The sequence below is a fragment of the Triturus cristatus genome, chromosome 4_1 (assembly GCF_964204655.1).
Source record: "Triturus cristatus chromosome 4_1, aTriCri1.1, whole genome shotgun sequence".
Taxonomy (NCBI): domain Eukaryota; kingdom Metazoa; phylum Chordata; class Amphibia; order Caudata; family Salamandridae; genus Triturus; species Triturus cristatus.
The window spans coordinates 427,707,136-427,723,210 of record NC_140585.1 but is presented as its reverse complement, the minus strand read 5'-3'; the positions used below and the strand labels follow the sequence as shown (position 1 = coordinate 427,723,210).

Below are 16,075 nucleotides of genomic sequence, written 5' to 3'. Positions count from 1 at the left end.
GACCTCTGGGCCTGTTCCCAGTTTTATAAGCTGCAGCTACCAATAAATACCGGTTCTCCATTTGTTTCTGCATCATTGCAGACCTATCAGCTTCCATCCTCTTCAGCCTGCCCTTATGGATGTCCTACGTTTATTCCTTTCACTCCGGCCTGCGTTCCAGGGAGACGGACCCATACACACCTACCACGTACACTACGTTGACGACACTGTGCATTGTATGCTTTGTATGGTCATTAATGTGTCCTTCAGACGCTCAGTCTCATTGAATTAGGAAGTTTATTCACATTATAACCATTTGCATTGCTACTTAAGGCCAGGCACCTGCGTGATCTTTTCATAGACATAAATACTACTTTCTATGCAAACATCTTTTGGAGTTGGACTTACCTGCGCTTTTGTTTTATTGACCAGTGTAGTCATTCAAAACCTCGCTCTGAAGTCATTGTAATAATCCAATTCATGTCTTCTGCAAAATCTGTCTCCTTTGTTCAACATATGTCTGTTGCTAAACATGCCTCACCAGAAGCAGTGTCCTTTCTCCTGCTGTTCCCTAGAATCTTGACCACATAGTCATATATAAGGACAGGACAACAGATGGACATTTTGACGAAGCAAAATGACTTGCCTAGGCCAATGTAGAAACCTGCATGGACCCTCCACTTAACGTTAGGCGCAGTGTTCTTAATTTTACATATGTCATCTTTGCCCAATTTTATTCAAAGGTATTTGTAAAGTTATTTTGTAAAATGTACCCAAATAATTCACCAAAAAGCTGTGCAGCTTGTTGTTCTCGTTGCTTTTGTTTTTAAAGGAAATTTATTCAGCTATTAAGCTACATCATTATGGTTCAGCTCTCCTCAATCAATAGATTTGTATAGCGCGGCTAGTCACCCCGTGGGGTATCCAGGCAGTGGGCTATTAAGGTGCTGGGAATGAAGGTCTCAGTCGAATAGCCTGGTCTTCAGTGCCCTTCCGAATTTCACTGGAGAGGGGGAGGTCCCTAGTTGCAGAGGAAGGTTGTTCCAGCTCTTGGCTGCCAAGTAGGAGAAGGAGCGTCCTCCACTTCTTCTGCGGTAGATGCGGGGTGTGTAGGCGAGTGAGAGGGACACAGAACGTAGCGGTCTTGAGTAATGGAAGAAGCTGAGTGATGTGGGCGGGTCCTTGCTTCAGTAGACTTGACTACAGTAACACACTCTACACAGGGGTCTCCACCAACCTCGTCCAAAGACTTCAGACCATTCAGATCGCCACCCCAAGACTCATCTTTGATCCGCCCCCCCGTCGACCACACACCACCACCCACCTCAGAAGACTCCACTGTCTCCCTATACATAAAGGATGCCATGCGTAGATCAGCATCTTGAATTGGCATCTTTGATGTATGGGGAGTCAGTGGAGCTTTCTGAGGTGGGGAGTGATGGTGTTCGATGGGGGAGGTCAAGGATGAGTTTGGCGGTGGCGTTCTGTGTGGTCTGAAGTCTTTGGAGGAGGTTGATGCAGATCCCCGTGTAGAGGGCGTTACCCTAGGTTTTAAGGAGAAATAAAGTTGTTTCTGCACTGCACAAAACTGAAGAGCTTTAAACAGGAACATACTTTGTATGCGCAGAGACTAGGTGGAATACATATAAGAATGAGGACACAAATTTAAGGAGAAATGGATTACCTGCAGCGCTGGCCAAAATTGAGGCACTTTAAAAAGCCAACAAATGCAGCCAACAAACACATGCAGTCACTTGGACTGCTTTAAGAGTCCATGACATTGGTTTATTACTGTAAAAGGAAAGGAAACACCGAATTTCAAAATAAATTAAGGTGAAAACAAACAAACCTGCACTTTTTACAAGGAATGGGACAGAAGTTATAAGCAACCAAAAGGTGTAGGTAAAAGAAAGCACTGGATGGTAAAACAAAGCCATGAACTGCTTTAACAGTCTGTGGCATTTGATTGCTGCCGTGAGAGAAATTTCCGTATTCCAACAAAAAAAAAAATGCTGATCAGGAAAGGATGAAGAAAAAGGTACCCAGAATTACAGCTCAAGCAGTGGATGGACAGCAAAACATAAAACTAAATCAATTAGTTCTCGGTCCATGCTCCAGAGAAATAAAAGGAAGTGACGTGAGGTCCATGCTCCAGAGAAATAAAAGGAAGTGACGTGAGGCATATGGTAACCAATTAGGAGGCAGCTAAAAAGAATTACAGCTCAAGCAGTGGATGGACAGCAAAATAACACACATAAAACTAAATCAATTAGTTATCGGTCCATGCTCCAGAGAAATAAAAGGAAGTGACGTGAGGCATATGTCGACCAATTAGGAGGCCGCTAAAAAGAATGACAAGCCAGCAAATAGCAAGTAATGGGTAAGCTCCAAGCCCTTTTTTTAAATGTATTTTTTTAACGGAGTTTTATATAGTGCGAACTTGACCCAAAGGTATCGGGTATCAGAGCGCTTTACACAAGCACCAGTTGCGTTACTTGAGGACACATTCATTTTTGTTAGACACGGGGAGATTACGTGATTTGCCCAGAATCACAGGATGTTGTGAGTACCTGCCGAGACTTGAAACTGGTTCCCCAGCTCCGAGGTCGTCTGCCCTAGAAGTTGGGCCTAGTCCTCTCCCCTTTACTGTTTACAGTACCCCTCACAACAACAGCACATGCACACTGTTAAGCGAGACCTAAAAACACAAGATACCTTGCACATTGCATCATAAACTATAAGGCAGTACCCTGAAATTCAAAAACACCTTTGACTCAAGATCACATAGCACATGTGCTATTAAAATTATGAACTCTATTTAGTCTTGCTGTAGATACGAACGTGAACTTAAGGCATCATACTGTTCTGCAACCATTACTTTTTATGTTTTTGAATAAAAAGGGACAGTTCTTCAGATACTATGACAGAGATATTTCTATTAGTAATTCCTTCTAACCCCTCAATGCCACGCCACGCTACGCTCTGAATGTAAAGCCTACTACCTCACCTCCTCTAGGCCTTTCAAGCAGCTTCTCCCCTTCCCAGGCTCATACACCACCGTTAGTCCACTTCATCACGACTGTTCTGTATATCTGACTTTACACATGGAGGAAAGCACTCCCCTACCCCAACTTCAGTTATGCAAACTGGCATGAAACTCGCTCCATGTTACTCTCAATGAGACTAAATCACAGTATTTTCAAACCCTAACAAAGACAGTCTGGGACACTCCTCACAGGTCTCCCACATGATCATTTCACTTCACATTTGCAGGGAAAACCATTTTTCCTTCTTGATCTCCCCTGGTTTATCATCCACTTTTGGTTGTATTAGGTGTTTGTTCTGTGATGCTGACCTCCAATGCCACCATGTATCTTCACCGACCCTAATATTACCCTAAAATGGTACTGAATTTTTTCCCCACCTAACTGGTGTGTATAACTTTCAAGTAATGCCGTTGTAAGTTGAAATTAAATGTCATATATTTACACCACTTACATACACGTTGAAAAAATATGTGGCTGCCAGGAGCACCATTCTGACTGGCTGCAGTTTAAAATCACACATAAAAGTGTCTTTGCCATTTAAGAAAATATATTTTTATGTATTCGATCAGTCACCCCAAAGTGTGCCTTGTTAGCCCACTGCATCAGGTCCCTACTATATCAAAATGTATCATACTGCATATTGAAAAGGGTATGCCCTCACGATGAATAATTTCTTCAAAGCGGTTTCCACTTTGAAAGTAATCCCAGATGTTCACAGTTCATTATAGTTTCAAAAATCTAATGCAATAGTAAAACTATTTTTGATAACTTTAGTGGAAACTTAACTTTATAAAAATGTGCTGCCTAAGGGGAAACTAGTTTGGAACCAGTCTGCCTCTCAGCCCCACTCCAGAATCTAGTAAATTGGTCTCCTGATTTTATTGTGTTGCTTTCTTGACTTTCAAGTTGTGGGTGCTGATTAAACTTAACATGCATTGCTCTGGGGAATTGCCTGCAACAAGGGCGGAGCATAAATTCTTCAATTGCCAGGTTTTTGACTGACCAGATCATGTTAAATTAAGTTGGTATGGCTAACCCTTCCAAATTAACATCTAAATTCCTGACAACACCCCCTTAGAAAACTATTATCCTATAAAGACTGTCAGCTGTGATTTTCCATGTACTTCCATACAAAACAGGATTAGAGTCACACTCCCCACTCCTGGCAGTCACCCTTCCCCTTTTTCACCTACACATTTGCTGGTCCTCTGATTCACCTTCATCACTTCCTCACCACACCCCATGTAGGTTCTTCACATTCACCATCAATCGCATGATCCTACTTGTTTCTCTTGCTTCGTGTAGCCGTGCTGCATTAGATTGGTTCTCCTCCTACCTCTCTCAGCTCTTGTCCATATCCCTCTGCCCTTCCCTGGCCCATCCCTTTTCCTGTGCGCATCATGGCCGGGTTCTGTCCTGCGTCTAGTGCTTATCTCACTGTGCACCGCTTCTGTTGGTGCCATTCTCTCCTTCAGATTCGCATGGCACTGATTTGCTGATGATGTACCAACAATCTTCTCCTTTCTATTGGTCACTCCCAAACTACAGCCTCAAACTTCCCGTTGTATGGGACCCATCGCCACGACATGGCCTTAAGATTTTTCATACTGACGTCATTCAAAATAATATACTCTCTTACCGGCATATTTTGACGAAATACGCTTGACCACAACGACCTCATACTATTGATACTCTTACCCGAATAGCCAGAAAAATGGTAGCGCTGTTCTCTTTGGGATGCACCTAGAGTTGTTTGGATCTACAACAGCTGCCATTTTCCAGCTACTTAACATGGTTAAACGACCACAACCGGCTCACGAGTCTCCTAAATGTTTCGCTGAGTCCTGAAACAAAGTACTCCACTTTTAAATGTGTATACTTTATAATACTCTGTGTCATCTTTCTACTTTTCAGTACAGATGACATACAGGCTAGTTACCTCTTTCCCACATTGATAGTCCCCGGTTTATAATTCAATACCACACATGATTTATCCGATCTCTGTCTTGCTGACTCCATCTCCCACCAACTTCCTTCTTCACTGCACTGTGCTAACCTTCACCTCATATTGTGCTCAACCCACCCCTCTTTCCCTCATTCATTCCTCCTTGATCCTTGGCCCCAAGGTCTCGTCCTCCCTGCTGACCCCAAGGCCACTCCCTCCCAGCTGACCCCAAGGCCGCTCCCTCCCGGCTGACCTCAAGGCCACTCCCTCCCGGCTGACCTCAAGGCCACTCCTTCCCGGCTGACCTCAAGGCCGCTCCTTCCCGGCTGACCTCAAGGCCGCTCCTTCCCGGCTGACCCCAAGGCCACTCCCTCCTGGTTGACCCCAAGGCCACTTCCTCCCGGCTGACCCCAAGGCCGCTCCTACCTGGCGGACCTCAAGGCCACTCCCTCCCGGCTGACCTCAAGGCCGCTCCTTCCCGGCTGACCTCAAGGCCGCTCCTTCCCGGCTGACCCCAAGGCCACTCCCTCCCGGCTGACCATACGGTCCCTTCCTCCCTGCCAGCTTTCAAACCTCCTGTCAAATTGTCTCCTCAACCTTGAGTCTTACTCTTACTCACACCGCTGAAACTAAGTCTACAATAGTCTTACACGTTGTCAACGTGTGTAGCCATCTGCGTGTGGTGTGGACTTGGCGATAAGTGAAATAGCTCTTCCTAATGCTACTTACTAATAGCATTTATAAATGATGTGTCTGTTCTAATGTCTCTTGCCTCATCTACCTCCTTCCTCCACTTGACGTAAATGTTTGTCACACCCTAAACTACTCACAGGGCTTTGTATCATAGACCAGCTGCCATGTGAGGGATTGTAGTTCGGAAGGCCTCCGTTCCTCCCGCAAATAAAGGCCTTGTGAGCGCGTGTACCCTTTTCCACATGTCACTATTGTACGAGCCCGCTATTTCTTGCCCCACCTCCTGTTTACTTGCAACAGTGCCAAGACGTTCACGTGGTCATCTTTTCATCTTTTCCGGTTGAACCTGTCCCTGTTGCCTGTTTGGGCTGCCCTCCACTCACGGTGGCGGTAAGTAACGAGGGCCTGGCTGTCTGCAGCCCTCTAGATCTATGCAGGCGCGTGGCACAGGTGGCACGAGCCCGCTGATTCAATGCTCAAGTACGGAAGACTGCGGTAAAGTTTTATAGACTCCAGACTCCCTTAAATATCTGTCGGTGGAAAGTGTGGCGAAGGAAGGCCCTGGACGCTCCTGGCGCACACAGATGCAGGGCAGCCTGGTAAAAAGATACACCCAGCAGCAAACACGAGCTGCACCGGTTGGCCGACTCTGGAGGTCGGCGCTTGGTAGTAGGTGCGCAGTCCTGACACAAAAAAGAAATGCAAACATAAACAGCGGCTCCTCGCATTGGTGCTAATGCCCGTAATTGCGTTGCTGTAGCCATTCCTCACCGCTATCCGAGCTTGACAGACCCAGTTACACTGGCCATAACTCACTGTAATTTGGTAATGAGTTTAAAGTACTTAAAACAAATATATTCAGTGGATTCCAGCAGCTGATGGAAATTAATTCGTGTTTAGTGAAGCCCTTAGTTCGCTATGTTCCATTGCTGTGCAGAGCCGGATCCAGAGCGAGGCTAATGTGCCGCAGAGGCGTCTGGGCACTTTACTCCGCATTTGTCTACATTGGTATCCGTTCTCTCCACGCCTCTCTTATTTTCTCCTTAGTTCTGCTTTAGCTCGAGGTGCTTGGTGAAGAAAAGGTGTGTTTAAATACCCACCCAATAGCCAAATCGTTTTTATATATGATTTCAAACAATTTGAAGGATGGGTCGATCTCGGGAGATTCACCGGTCGATTGCGTTGAGAACTCCAAGAAGGCCTAGAATGACAGGTGGCCTGGTCTGTCCAATCATCATGTTTAGGACAGCATTCAAGATAGTGTGTTTTTGTAGTTTGGTGTAGCTACGATGTAGTAGCAGTAATGGTAGTTAATATGAAAAATGTGGCTTGTCGTTGAAAGTAGAAACATTAGAGCTTTCAAATTGCGTTCGGTTCTTGAAAAATGGTGCTGCAAGACTTAACAGACACATTTGCATATGTTTCAAATGTAACTTTCTAATAAAGTGTTACTTTAAATTTCCCATTTGTCTCAATTTCACTTCACTGCGATGCCATTGTTTTTATTACTACATATGTTTTCGATGTAAGTATTTTTGCCAATGCTTTTAAAATGCTCATTGAATCTTCATATGTGCTGTCATACCTTGCGAACACAAAATAGTTTATTTAGATCACTTTGCCTTCCGAAGTGTGGGATGTAGTTGTGCTTGTTTAAAAACTGTGTTGCGCCTGCTCGCATATTGACTTGGAAGACACAATAGGGCTGCGCCTGTGTGATGCCATTACAGCAAGCAAGGCCAATGCCAGGGAAAAGGCTGAGACAGCCCAGCATCAGAAGGAACCTAATCAATTGGTAGTCTCAAGTGATCTGATGGCGCGCGGAAAGTACAGCTGCTGTCAGTGTGTGTTGGCAAGATTCACACACAACACATGCTTGGAAGAAACAGGCCAGATGGCGCCGGTAATAACGGTGGCTAAAAACAAGAGACTGAAAAAGCTCACAAGCAAAAATAACTATTGTGTAACATTTTTAGCAAAATTGAGTAGCTATAATTTGCTATTGCCTGTTTAGGTTTGAGGACACACGCCGCTTTGATAACTTGCAATGCGTGGCACTGATGCCACTTGATTGATCTGTGCCACCTTTGGGTCCACCTTTGTGATTTTTGGCTCAGAGGTTGCAAAGGTAGTGACAAAACTGAATGTCACCAGGGCATTTTAAGAGCCACGTGTACTTCACGTAATTCCACCCGCTGCTCCTCTGCTGCACACAGGAGGCTTTCTGAGAGGTTCTTGTAACTGCAGATTCCCCACCTTTAGAGTATCCCATGCAGCAGACTGGATCCCTAAACTTCTCCTAGTAACCACTCCTGTGTGTCGACAGGTGACGCAAGTGAGTCCGCTGCAATCTCGTACCACCCTAGGAGTGACAAAGCCCACATTTAGGCTCCACCCCTGTGCACTGACATCCATTCCTTTCTTTGTGCACTTGAGCTCCACTTCCAGCTTTGTTAGTTCTCCGACGACTTGAACATCATTCAGAGAGTGTGCTAGGGATGACGCCTACCCCAAAGACAACTGGATTAAAGCCATACCATGACTTCAGGAAGTAGATGTTGGTTGCAGATCTGCAGGACGTATGCCTTCCATGCCTGAGCTACTCAGTCGGGTGAGAAGTATGCTATCATGCGCCCAAAGGCGATAAGCGATTTGGAGGCAAAATCTTTGGCGCTGAGCATAAGAGTTCATGCTTGAAGAAGTGGCCTCATGTTTCAGAAAGTGGCCTTGAGTTGCAAAGCTGCTCTTGGCCAAGGCCAGTTCCATGCAAAGTCCATCTTGCTTCAGGAAAGTCAAAAGCCAAGTAGTACTTGACCCCATCCTGCTACTCAAAATCAGATAAAAAGCCACAAAGGTGACATTCAAGGTGCTCCATGTTTCCAGCATCTTCTAAATCTTGTTTGGCACCACAGTTGATCTTGGTGCGCACTGAATTTTCTGGCCTGTAGTCCGCAAACTTCAGACTTTAAGGATGCCATCCTGCAGATCTTTTAGATGCTGCAGGCTCCCTCTGGTGTGCCTTTCGGAGTTGCAAGGGACTCCAGCTGTACTTGTGCCAGTGGGCCCTCCCCAGGCACAGACTGCCCCTCGCAGGTTGCAGCTCATCTTCAAAGAGAAGGAATGCATGAATTAACGTACCTCAATGACTGGGTGCTCAGAGCGGGTTTGCTGCTGTCAATCACAAACCTCCTCCGGACAAAGGCTACTTTCTTGACCTTCTTGTGGATTTCCATCATTGAGCTGAAGTCCTACCTGAGACCAATTCAGAGACTTCCCTTCATAGGGCCTATCCTGGATTCCGAAGCTTTCATAGGCCTTTCCACTTTCTCAGTGAACCTTGGAAATTCAGGATATGATCTGATGTTGGAGCTCAGTCCTGGGACGTTGTAAGGATGGTTCTGAGGCTTCTTGGACTCTGAACTTCATGCATCCTTCTTGTTCCATATGCCAGTTGGCATATGCAGGCCCTGCACTAGAGCTGCCGGTTTCTGTTGGTTTGGCACTGGAACTGCCTCTCTGATTCCCTCCAGATCCCTCTTGATACAGCTCAGGATCGTCGGTGGTGGAAGATGAACAACAACCTGAATTGCAGCGGGCCACTCTTCCTTCAGATCCATCACTGGGGTCCGGTGGAGCATCTGGGGGTGATTGAGATCAGAGGCCTCTGGTCTCCAGGGTATCGCCATCAGATCAATCTCTAAATGCTTTTGCAATCCAGTTGGCCCTGAAAGCCTTGCTGCTGCCCATCAATGAGAGGCTGCTGCAGGTCCTCATGGAGACCACAACCACTATGAGGTACTGCAACAACCATGGTGGAATGAGCTCTCGGATCTTGTGCCAGTAGGCCTTGCGTCTGTGGAGATGGCTGGACCAGCAACAGATCATACTGGTGGACAACCACCTGGCAGGGTCCCTGAACGACAGAGCGGGCAAACTGAGCAGGAGGCGGTTGGTGGTCCACAAATAGTATATCCATTCATAAGTGGCAAAAGACATCTTCAAATAATGGGGAATACCTTAGCTAAATCTGTTTCCCACCATATTCCTGCCAGGGGAGTCACTGGGAAATGCATTTCATTTACAGTGGGACACCTGTACACATTTAAACCATTACCTCACCTGTATCGGGTTTTGAAGAAAATTAGACTGAAGAGGCACAAGTTAGCTTAATAACCCTGGACTGGGTGTGGTACCCACATCTCTTAAGCCTGAATATGATACCTCTGCCTCTTCGGGTGAACCTCTGTCTCAACAATAGAGGAGGGTTCTACAACCAAATGTCTGTAACCTACTCCTCCATGTGTGGAGATTGAGTGGCAGCAGCTGAGGTCCTTTGGTTTCTTGCCTCAAGTAGCGGGTGTCATCCTGGCAGCCAGACATTCTTCAAGGATATCCATTTACTCTGGATGCTGGGAGAAATGTGTGGAGTGGTGTAGAATCCATCATCTTAATCATCAGCAGGCCAATGCCTTTGGTGTATTGTTTGTCTTTGTCATTGGTCTATCAAGATCTAGCGGTGGCCACAGATAGGAGTTCTATGTCGGCCATTTCAGCTTTGCTATGTTTTGCCACAACAGCCTTCCCTTTTCAAGTCATATGTCGTGATGTGCTTTCTGAAAGGTTTGTCTCACATGTGACATCCATAATCTTCTGACATGTCACAGCGGAACCTCTTTTTGGTCCTCGCATCGCATTCTCAAAGCACATTACCTTCATAGCCAGATCAACAGTGAGGGCCAGTTTGCTCTCTTGGCCTTGCAAGGCTTTCTGGTTTGAGTCCACTACCCAGACCCTCCACCTTCGAGGTATCAGTTCTGAACGTAAACTGATAATATTTTAATACAGTAAACAATAGGATGGTTGGGAATAGTTATCGCGCTGGGTTGTGTTTTAGTACACTTTCCTACTACTAAATGCTCAAAAGGAGGACATAAGTGAAGTCCATCCACCTTCACTAATATTTTAAATCAATAAATATTTTCTGTTCTGTACAATGACTTTCTTAGTGAAAGTATAGTTTTAACAGAACTTGATTCAGATCAGCTAGCTAACCCCAGGCCTAAGTAACCAACCTGAATTGATGGCCATCCTCTTCTGAAAGGCCTTCCCCACCTGCTAGTCTACCCGGGGACAACAGCTTCCTGCTTTAGCGGGTAGGTCCTTCTCTGTCAGCACTCTTGGAAAACTCCTAGAGCTTACATACTCTATTCCCCAACGTATTCAACATGTGAAGCCTATCCGTGGATAATTTGTAAAACAATAAGCGATAGGGCCGTCATCCGGAGGATACGGCACCTTGCACCATCCATTTCACCTGCCAACTCTGCCAATTTCAGTACCAACACAACTAAAATCATTACACTCTTAAAAGTGTGACAATTCAGAAAAATTCAAGGCACCCAACGGTATAAGAATGGCTTGGTTGCCACGTCGTAGCGATTGGTAATGCATATCAAATTAATATACATCTATTTTTGTACTCATACCAAAATTTAGCAGCATCGCCCCCATCTGGCACACTGTCACTAGTTCTGGTGCTAAGAATTAAGTGTCAGTGCCGAGCACCGGAAACCAGCGTCTCAAATTAAGCACTGACGCCTGTCCATCTCTAAAAGATTTAGCACTACAAAGCGGCAATGTATCACAAGTCAGCACTTCTTAAACTACCAACTGCATACTCTCTTTATTAAATAAACTGATATATCACTCCAATTCCAGTGCACTGGTGAATGGGCTTTGTCTAGTACCAGGAAACCCGTACCACATGTTATTAAACGGATGCCAGGGAAAGCCAATCAAAAAAGTTGTGTATATCATACTGTCGTGTTGCATTGTTTGATCGACTTGTGGTTTTATACTGTACATCGCTGCATTGTGTTGTCAGGCTGTTTCTGGTGAGGCAAGTGGGGAGAAGCAGAACAAGTGAGTTAATTGTGGAAACAGGGCTCAATTCTGCTAGCTTGAAGTGAACCTTTTTCAGTTCCTTCTGGGCAGTGAGGTAAGGGCATTGACAGCATCTCACCTCAAGGCGACCGCTTACAGTACACACAGTTAAGGTGATGACTTTTCACCATCCAGTCTGGATCATGTTGTATTAAAAGATAATCAAATAGCATCACTTGAGTCTTGGGCTGAGGATTCCTCAGGGGTTTGAGTGATCCAGGTCCCAGGCACAGTGCTAACTAAATACAGACATTGAAAAGGGGTCCTCATCGGGCCGTATAGTCATGTTCTCACCTTTAATGGTAAAAACACTCGTGCATTTCTGAACAATGTAAAAAATGTTGAGGTAAGGCATGTCGGCAATTTAGATTTTCTTCCACATGTCTTCCTTAATATTGCATTCCTTAAGAGTGTTTTCTATTCCAGGATGCTGTGTTTCTGTCTTTTTTCTGTGTAGCACATTACTCTTGTATAGTATATACTTTGAACTGAGTCGCCTCCCGGTGTTTTCGATGGGCCACGATTGAGAGCCCTGGAGTTGAGGCTGAAAGCAGGGCGAATTTGTCACAGTGACTGTCAGTGGGTCAAAAAAGTGTTCAGAATACACAGTCTTTCGTCCTTGGCCGCTGCACAGCGCACAGATCAATGTCATATATTTCAGCTGCAGTTGTGGTTCAGTGCAAATGTGTATGAAGGAGGTACACAGAAGTCAAAATACCTCCTTCACACACACGTGAGTGGCTACGTTGTGTATTTGGGGGTGGCGAAGAGAGGGAGATGCAAGAAAGTATATTAAGGATCGGGTAAAAAGAAGGGGTGGAAGAGAAAAGAGATGAGTTGTAAGATATTTAGATGGATGAAAGAAAACGGATGTCTATGTCTCAAACCGAGTGAACATAACAGGAGTGATCGAGGCACTCTGAAGACCACTATTCCTCCCTCAAGCCTCAGCAAGGTTTAATTCACAGTCTAATAATTTCAGAATTGAAACATTTGAATATTATTTACAATGAAATCACTGTTGTCACTCTTATCTTAAACAGATAACATCCTTTGACAAAGCCAAAAGTGCAGTAGTTTCGACATTGTCGACGTTTCAACTCTTATATCACTTTTGAGGGTTCACCCTGATTGGAATCAGAGGCAGACGCAGTGTTTCCGCGAAGCTCACACGCAATTGGAAGGGGCGCGTATACACAATGGATTTTTTAGAGTGTGAACCAGATGTCTATCATTAAGGCATTACCCCAGCACAAGGAAAAAGTACATTGCTTGTCCTGAAGAAACCCTCAAAAGTGATGGAAGGGCCGAAACATTAACATTCAAAGGGGATTGTCTGTTGTTTAATTAACTTGTAGACAGTAGCCTTCTAGCCTGGGTGTTTTGTCAACGTACTCCCTTTGGGAGCAAACTCCACTAGTCTTGTCCTCGTGGAAGCAGCGCGAGCGCAGGCCCTGCCCTGGCTGTGCTCATTGTAGTGGTTTGTCTGGATGATAGACACGCGAGTATGAGTAAAGAACAGTAGTATAATCAGCCGTGTTTTGCTTCCTCTGACAGGTGAATGAAAATGCAAAGCATGACTTGAAAGAAGGCCTGTTGCTGTACAACACGGAGAATAACGTTGGGCTGAAGAATGCCTGGAACATTATCCAAGCAGAGGTAGGTTCGCATCTTCTGCAGTTCATAAAAACAGGTAAACACCTGAAGCAGCACTGTAGCCACATGGCGCTTTATTTTATGTAATCAGCATGTATATAGCGGGTTTCTTGCAGTAGCATCAGGGCTCGAGTCGGGGGTAAACGCAGGTACACGGCACCCCCCCACTCTTTTCACAGGGTGGACGCCGTCGCCCCTACAAGGAAGTTGGGCCCCACAGAAATATGCTGAACTTGTCCCGGTGTAATTTTCAGACACTGGGACACGTTCAGCAGCACCTGCACGCTGCCTGCTTTCTGTTCCCAGCAGAAACGTGCAGGCAGCCTTTTTTCACCTCCAGCTGGGCCGAAGTTAAGGGGCCATCCGGCCTCCTTTTGCTTGTATATGCTGACTGGGGGCCGCCTGGAACCTTACATTTAAATGTAAATGCCACAGAGGGAAATGAAGGCACACAGCTTGCCTCCTCTTCGCAGGTATTTAAGAGAGGCATGTATTTGCCTTTGTTCTGTCCCTGTATATAAATGCAGACACCATAAGACTGTCAGATGGGTTAGTCTGTGTCAGTATTTACACAAATAATTTAAATAGCACTATTTTATTTCTTTTATAGCGCTTCGTCGGTTGAGTCATGAGGTCATTTGCATATTGTCTTACTTGGTCAGTCTCCCCCCCCCCCCCCCTACTTCTTTTCATAGGACTTGTGCCCTGAGTAGCATGGCTTTGTAGTGCCCTCAGCTCCCAGGCAGTGTATGAGGGAACGCATCAGAGAAATGTTTCTGTTTAGCTCGTTTACAGATACCCTCGACTGGAAAAAGTCTAATTGTGTTTGCACATTCTCTGGAGGGCTCTTTCCATGCTGATGCATCAGCAACACAAAAATATATGTTCCAGCTGCATGGATAATATGTATCCACTAAAACTACATCGAAATCATACAAATATTTCTTGAATGGCTGGTTTACGTTTCTTCAGGCATGCAAACCTAATGGCATGAACCGCATCAAGAAGGGAACGTATCGATGCACGCGCCTTTAATCAGGCGCACTTGGGTTGCAAGTGCTAGCAGATGCCAGCGTCGAATGGGTGGACGGTAACACGCCTCTGTAAGAGAGGCGCAGGGTACCATTTCAAAGCCAGTAGAGTGCGCGCAGACGCATATAATCTCCCAGGGTCTGTTTACAGCTCCGGTGGTTTACCGAGCAGGTGCCGCAGCGCGAGCTAAACTGCACCAGATGAATCCCTGCGATGATGCGGCCTCGATGCGACTTTAGGGGATTTACGAAAGAAACCACTGGATTGGAGAGTGCACATCAATTATATGAATGTGTATGTTCTCAGCTTGCTTTGAAATAGAGCCTCTGTAGAGTAGGCATATGTGTCTGCGCCGAGTCTTCAATGAAACAAAGTGCCCCGGCTCATCACTTATGCATCTTCCCACAATGCAGCGCGAGGAGCGCCTCTCCTAATGTACTATTTGGCAAGACAACCCAGCTAGCGCACGACTGAAGGCTGCAGATGTGGCACCATAGATATTGGACACTCCCTGTATTTACAAGATTGTTTATGTCGCATTACTATGTTTAAAAGGAATTTGATAGCCGGGGGGAGGGGTTGTGCTTTAATCATCCTAACTGGATTGGAGTAGAAAAGAAATGAAACATTCCTTGACTATAGGAAGACTACATCTACCACATACATTTGTGAGGAGAGAAAAACAAGGAGCGGAGCTCCGATTTCAGGAACAGCAAATTCAGTAGTGTATAAAGAGATGGTGGCCACCTCCAAATTCCTCTTTTTTTGCCACTGCAACAGTATTATAACTTAAGCAATTCTCGCTGCCACTCAACAGTATTATAAGTAATTCTCGTGGTGGTCTTTTCCTGTAAGACACAATTGAGTCTGACGAAGTATGGTACTACTTCATAGCCAAGCAATACTCCTGCATTGACCTTTGTTTTATGTAAAGTGGGCAAGCGTCGAAGAAACCCAGCACTGCCCGTTCCCGCCCAACACATGGCATCGTTAAAAAAACAGAGATCCCCAAAACTCCAGCCTTGGCCAGTTAAACTTGAGGAAAAGGGTTTGCAGTCCGATGAAATTCCAAATTGCTCAAACCTCAGGTAATTCAGGTTTAGGATGAATGAGTTTGAATACATAGTCATAACATTCACTGTTGTGGACAGAGCACACCTCTGTATAAAAATGTACATTAGTTCCAACCAGGATATGTAGTCCACGTTCCTGTGTGAAAGTTCACCCCCCAAATGCCCCTCGTTCCATTGGGGTGTAAGGAGAAGACCTGGTCCAGTCAAAATCTAGTTACATGGTGTTTGCATGAGTGCTGGGCATGGCCCATCAGACTGAAACACCGAGGCAATAATGCAGTTATTTCACGATCCCCTGAATGAGCAACTGTCAAACACCTTTCAGCGTACATTTCTGTCTTTATAAGCCCATTTAGCTAAAAGCGCACTCTTTATTGTGACCCTCCTTCTAAAGGTGAACCTGGAATTCCAGGTACTTGGAGGACAACAGTGACTGGAAGTTGTCAAAATAAATTTTGATCAACTTTCATTTGCAGTCCTTTAGACAAGGACATGGTTTGCAATTCACATAGACACCCGTCCGCCCCAGTTCATGAGCAGGAATCCAGGCACCAAACCCTTGGCCCTGCAAGCCTTTCTTCAGAGTGGGTCCTGACACGCCAGTAACCCCTAAATCTATACATTGTTTGATGATGCAGCACAGAAAACAGTCCTCAGTCAACAGATTTTCCAATTCAAGCCTGGGTAACATCTATCCTGGAATTTTC

The 16,075-nt window shown here is 45.4% G+C and overlaps 1 protein-coding gene across 12 annotated transcripts in view; it reads left to right on the top strand.

Moving 5' to 3' along the window:
• TSPAN9 (tetraspanin 9) overlaps window positions 1–16,075 on the top strand; it is an 828,427-nt gene that overhangs the window by 794,892 nt on the left and 17,460 nt on the right. For all 12 annotated transcript variants that reach the window (XM_085652565.1, XM_085652573.1, XM_085652568.1 and 9 more), the window contains one exon: window positions 13,165–13,266. In XM_085652565.1, the coding sequence (XP_085508691.1) occupies window positions 13,165–13,266 (102 nt within the window). The remainder of the gene's footprint in view (window positions 1–13,164; window positions 13,267–16,075) is intronic.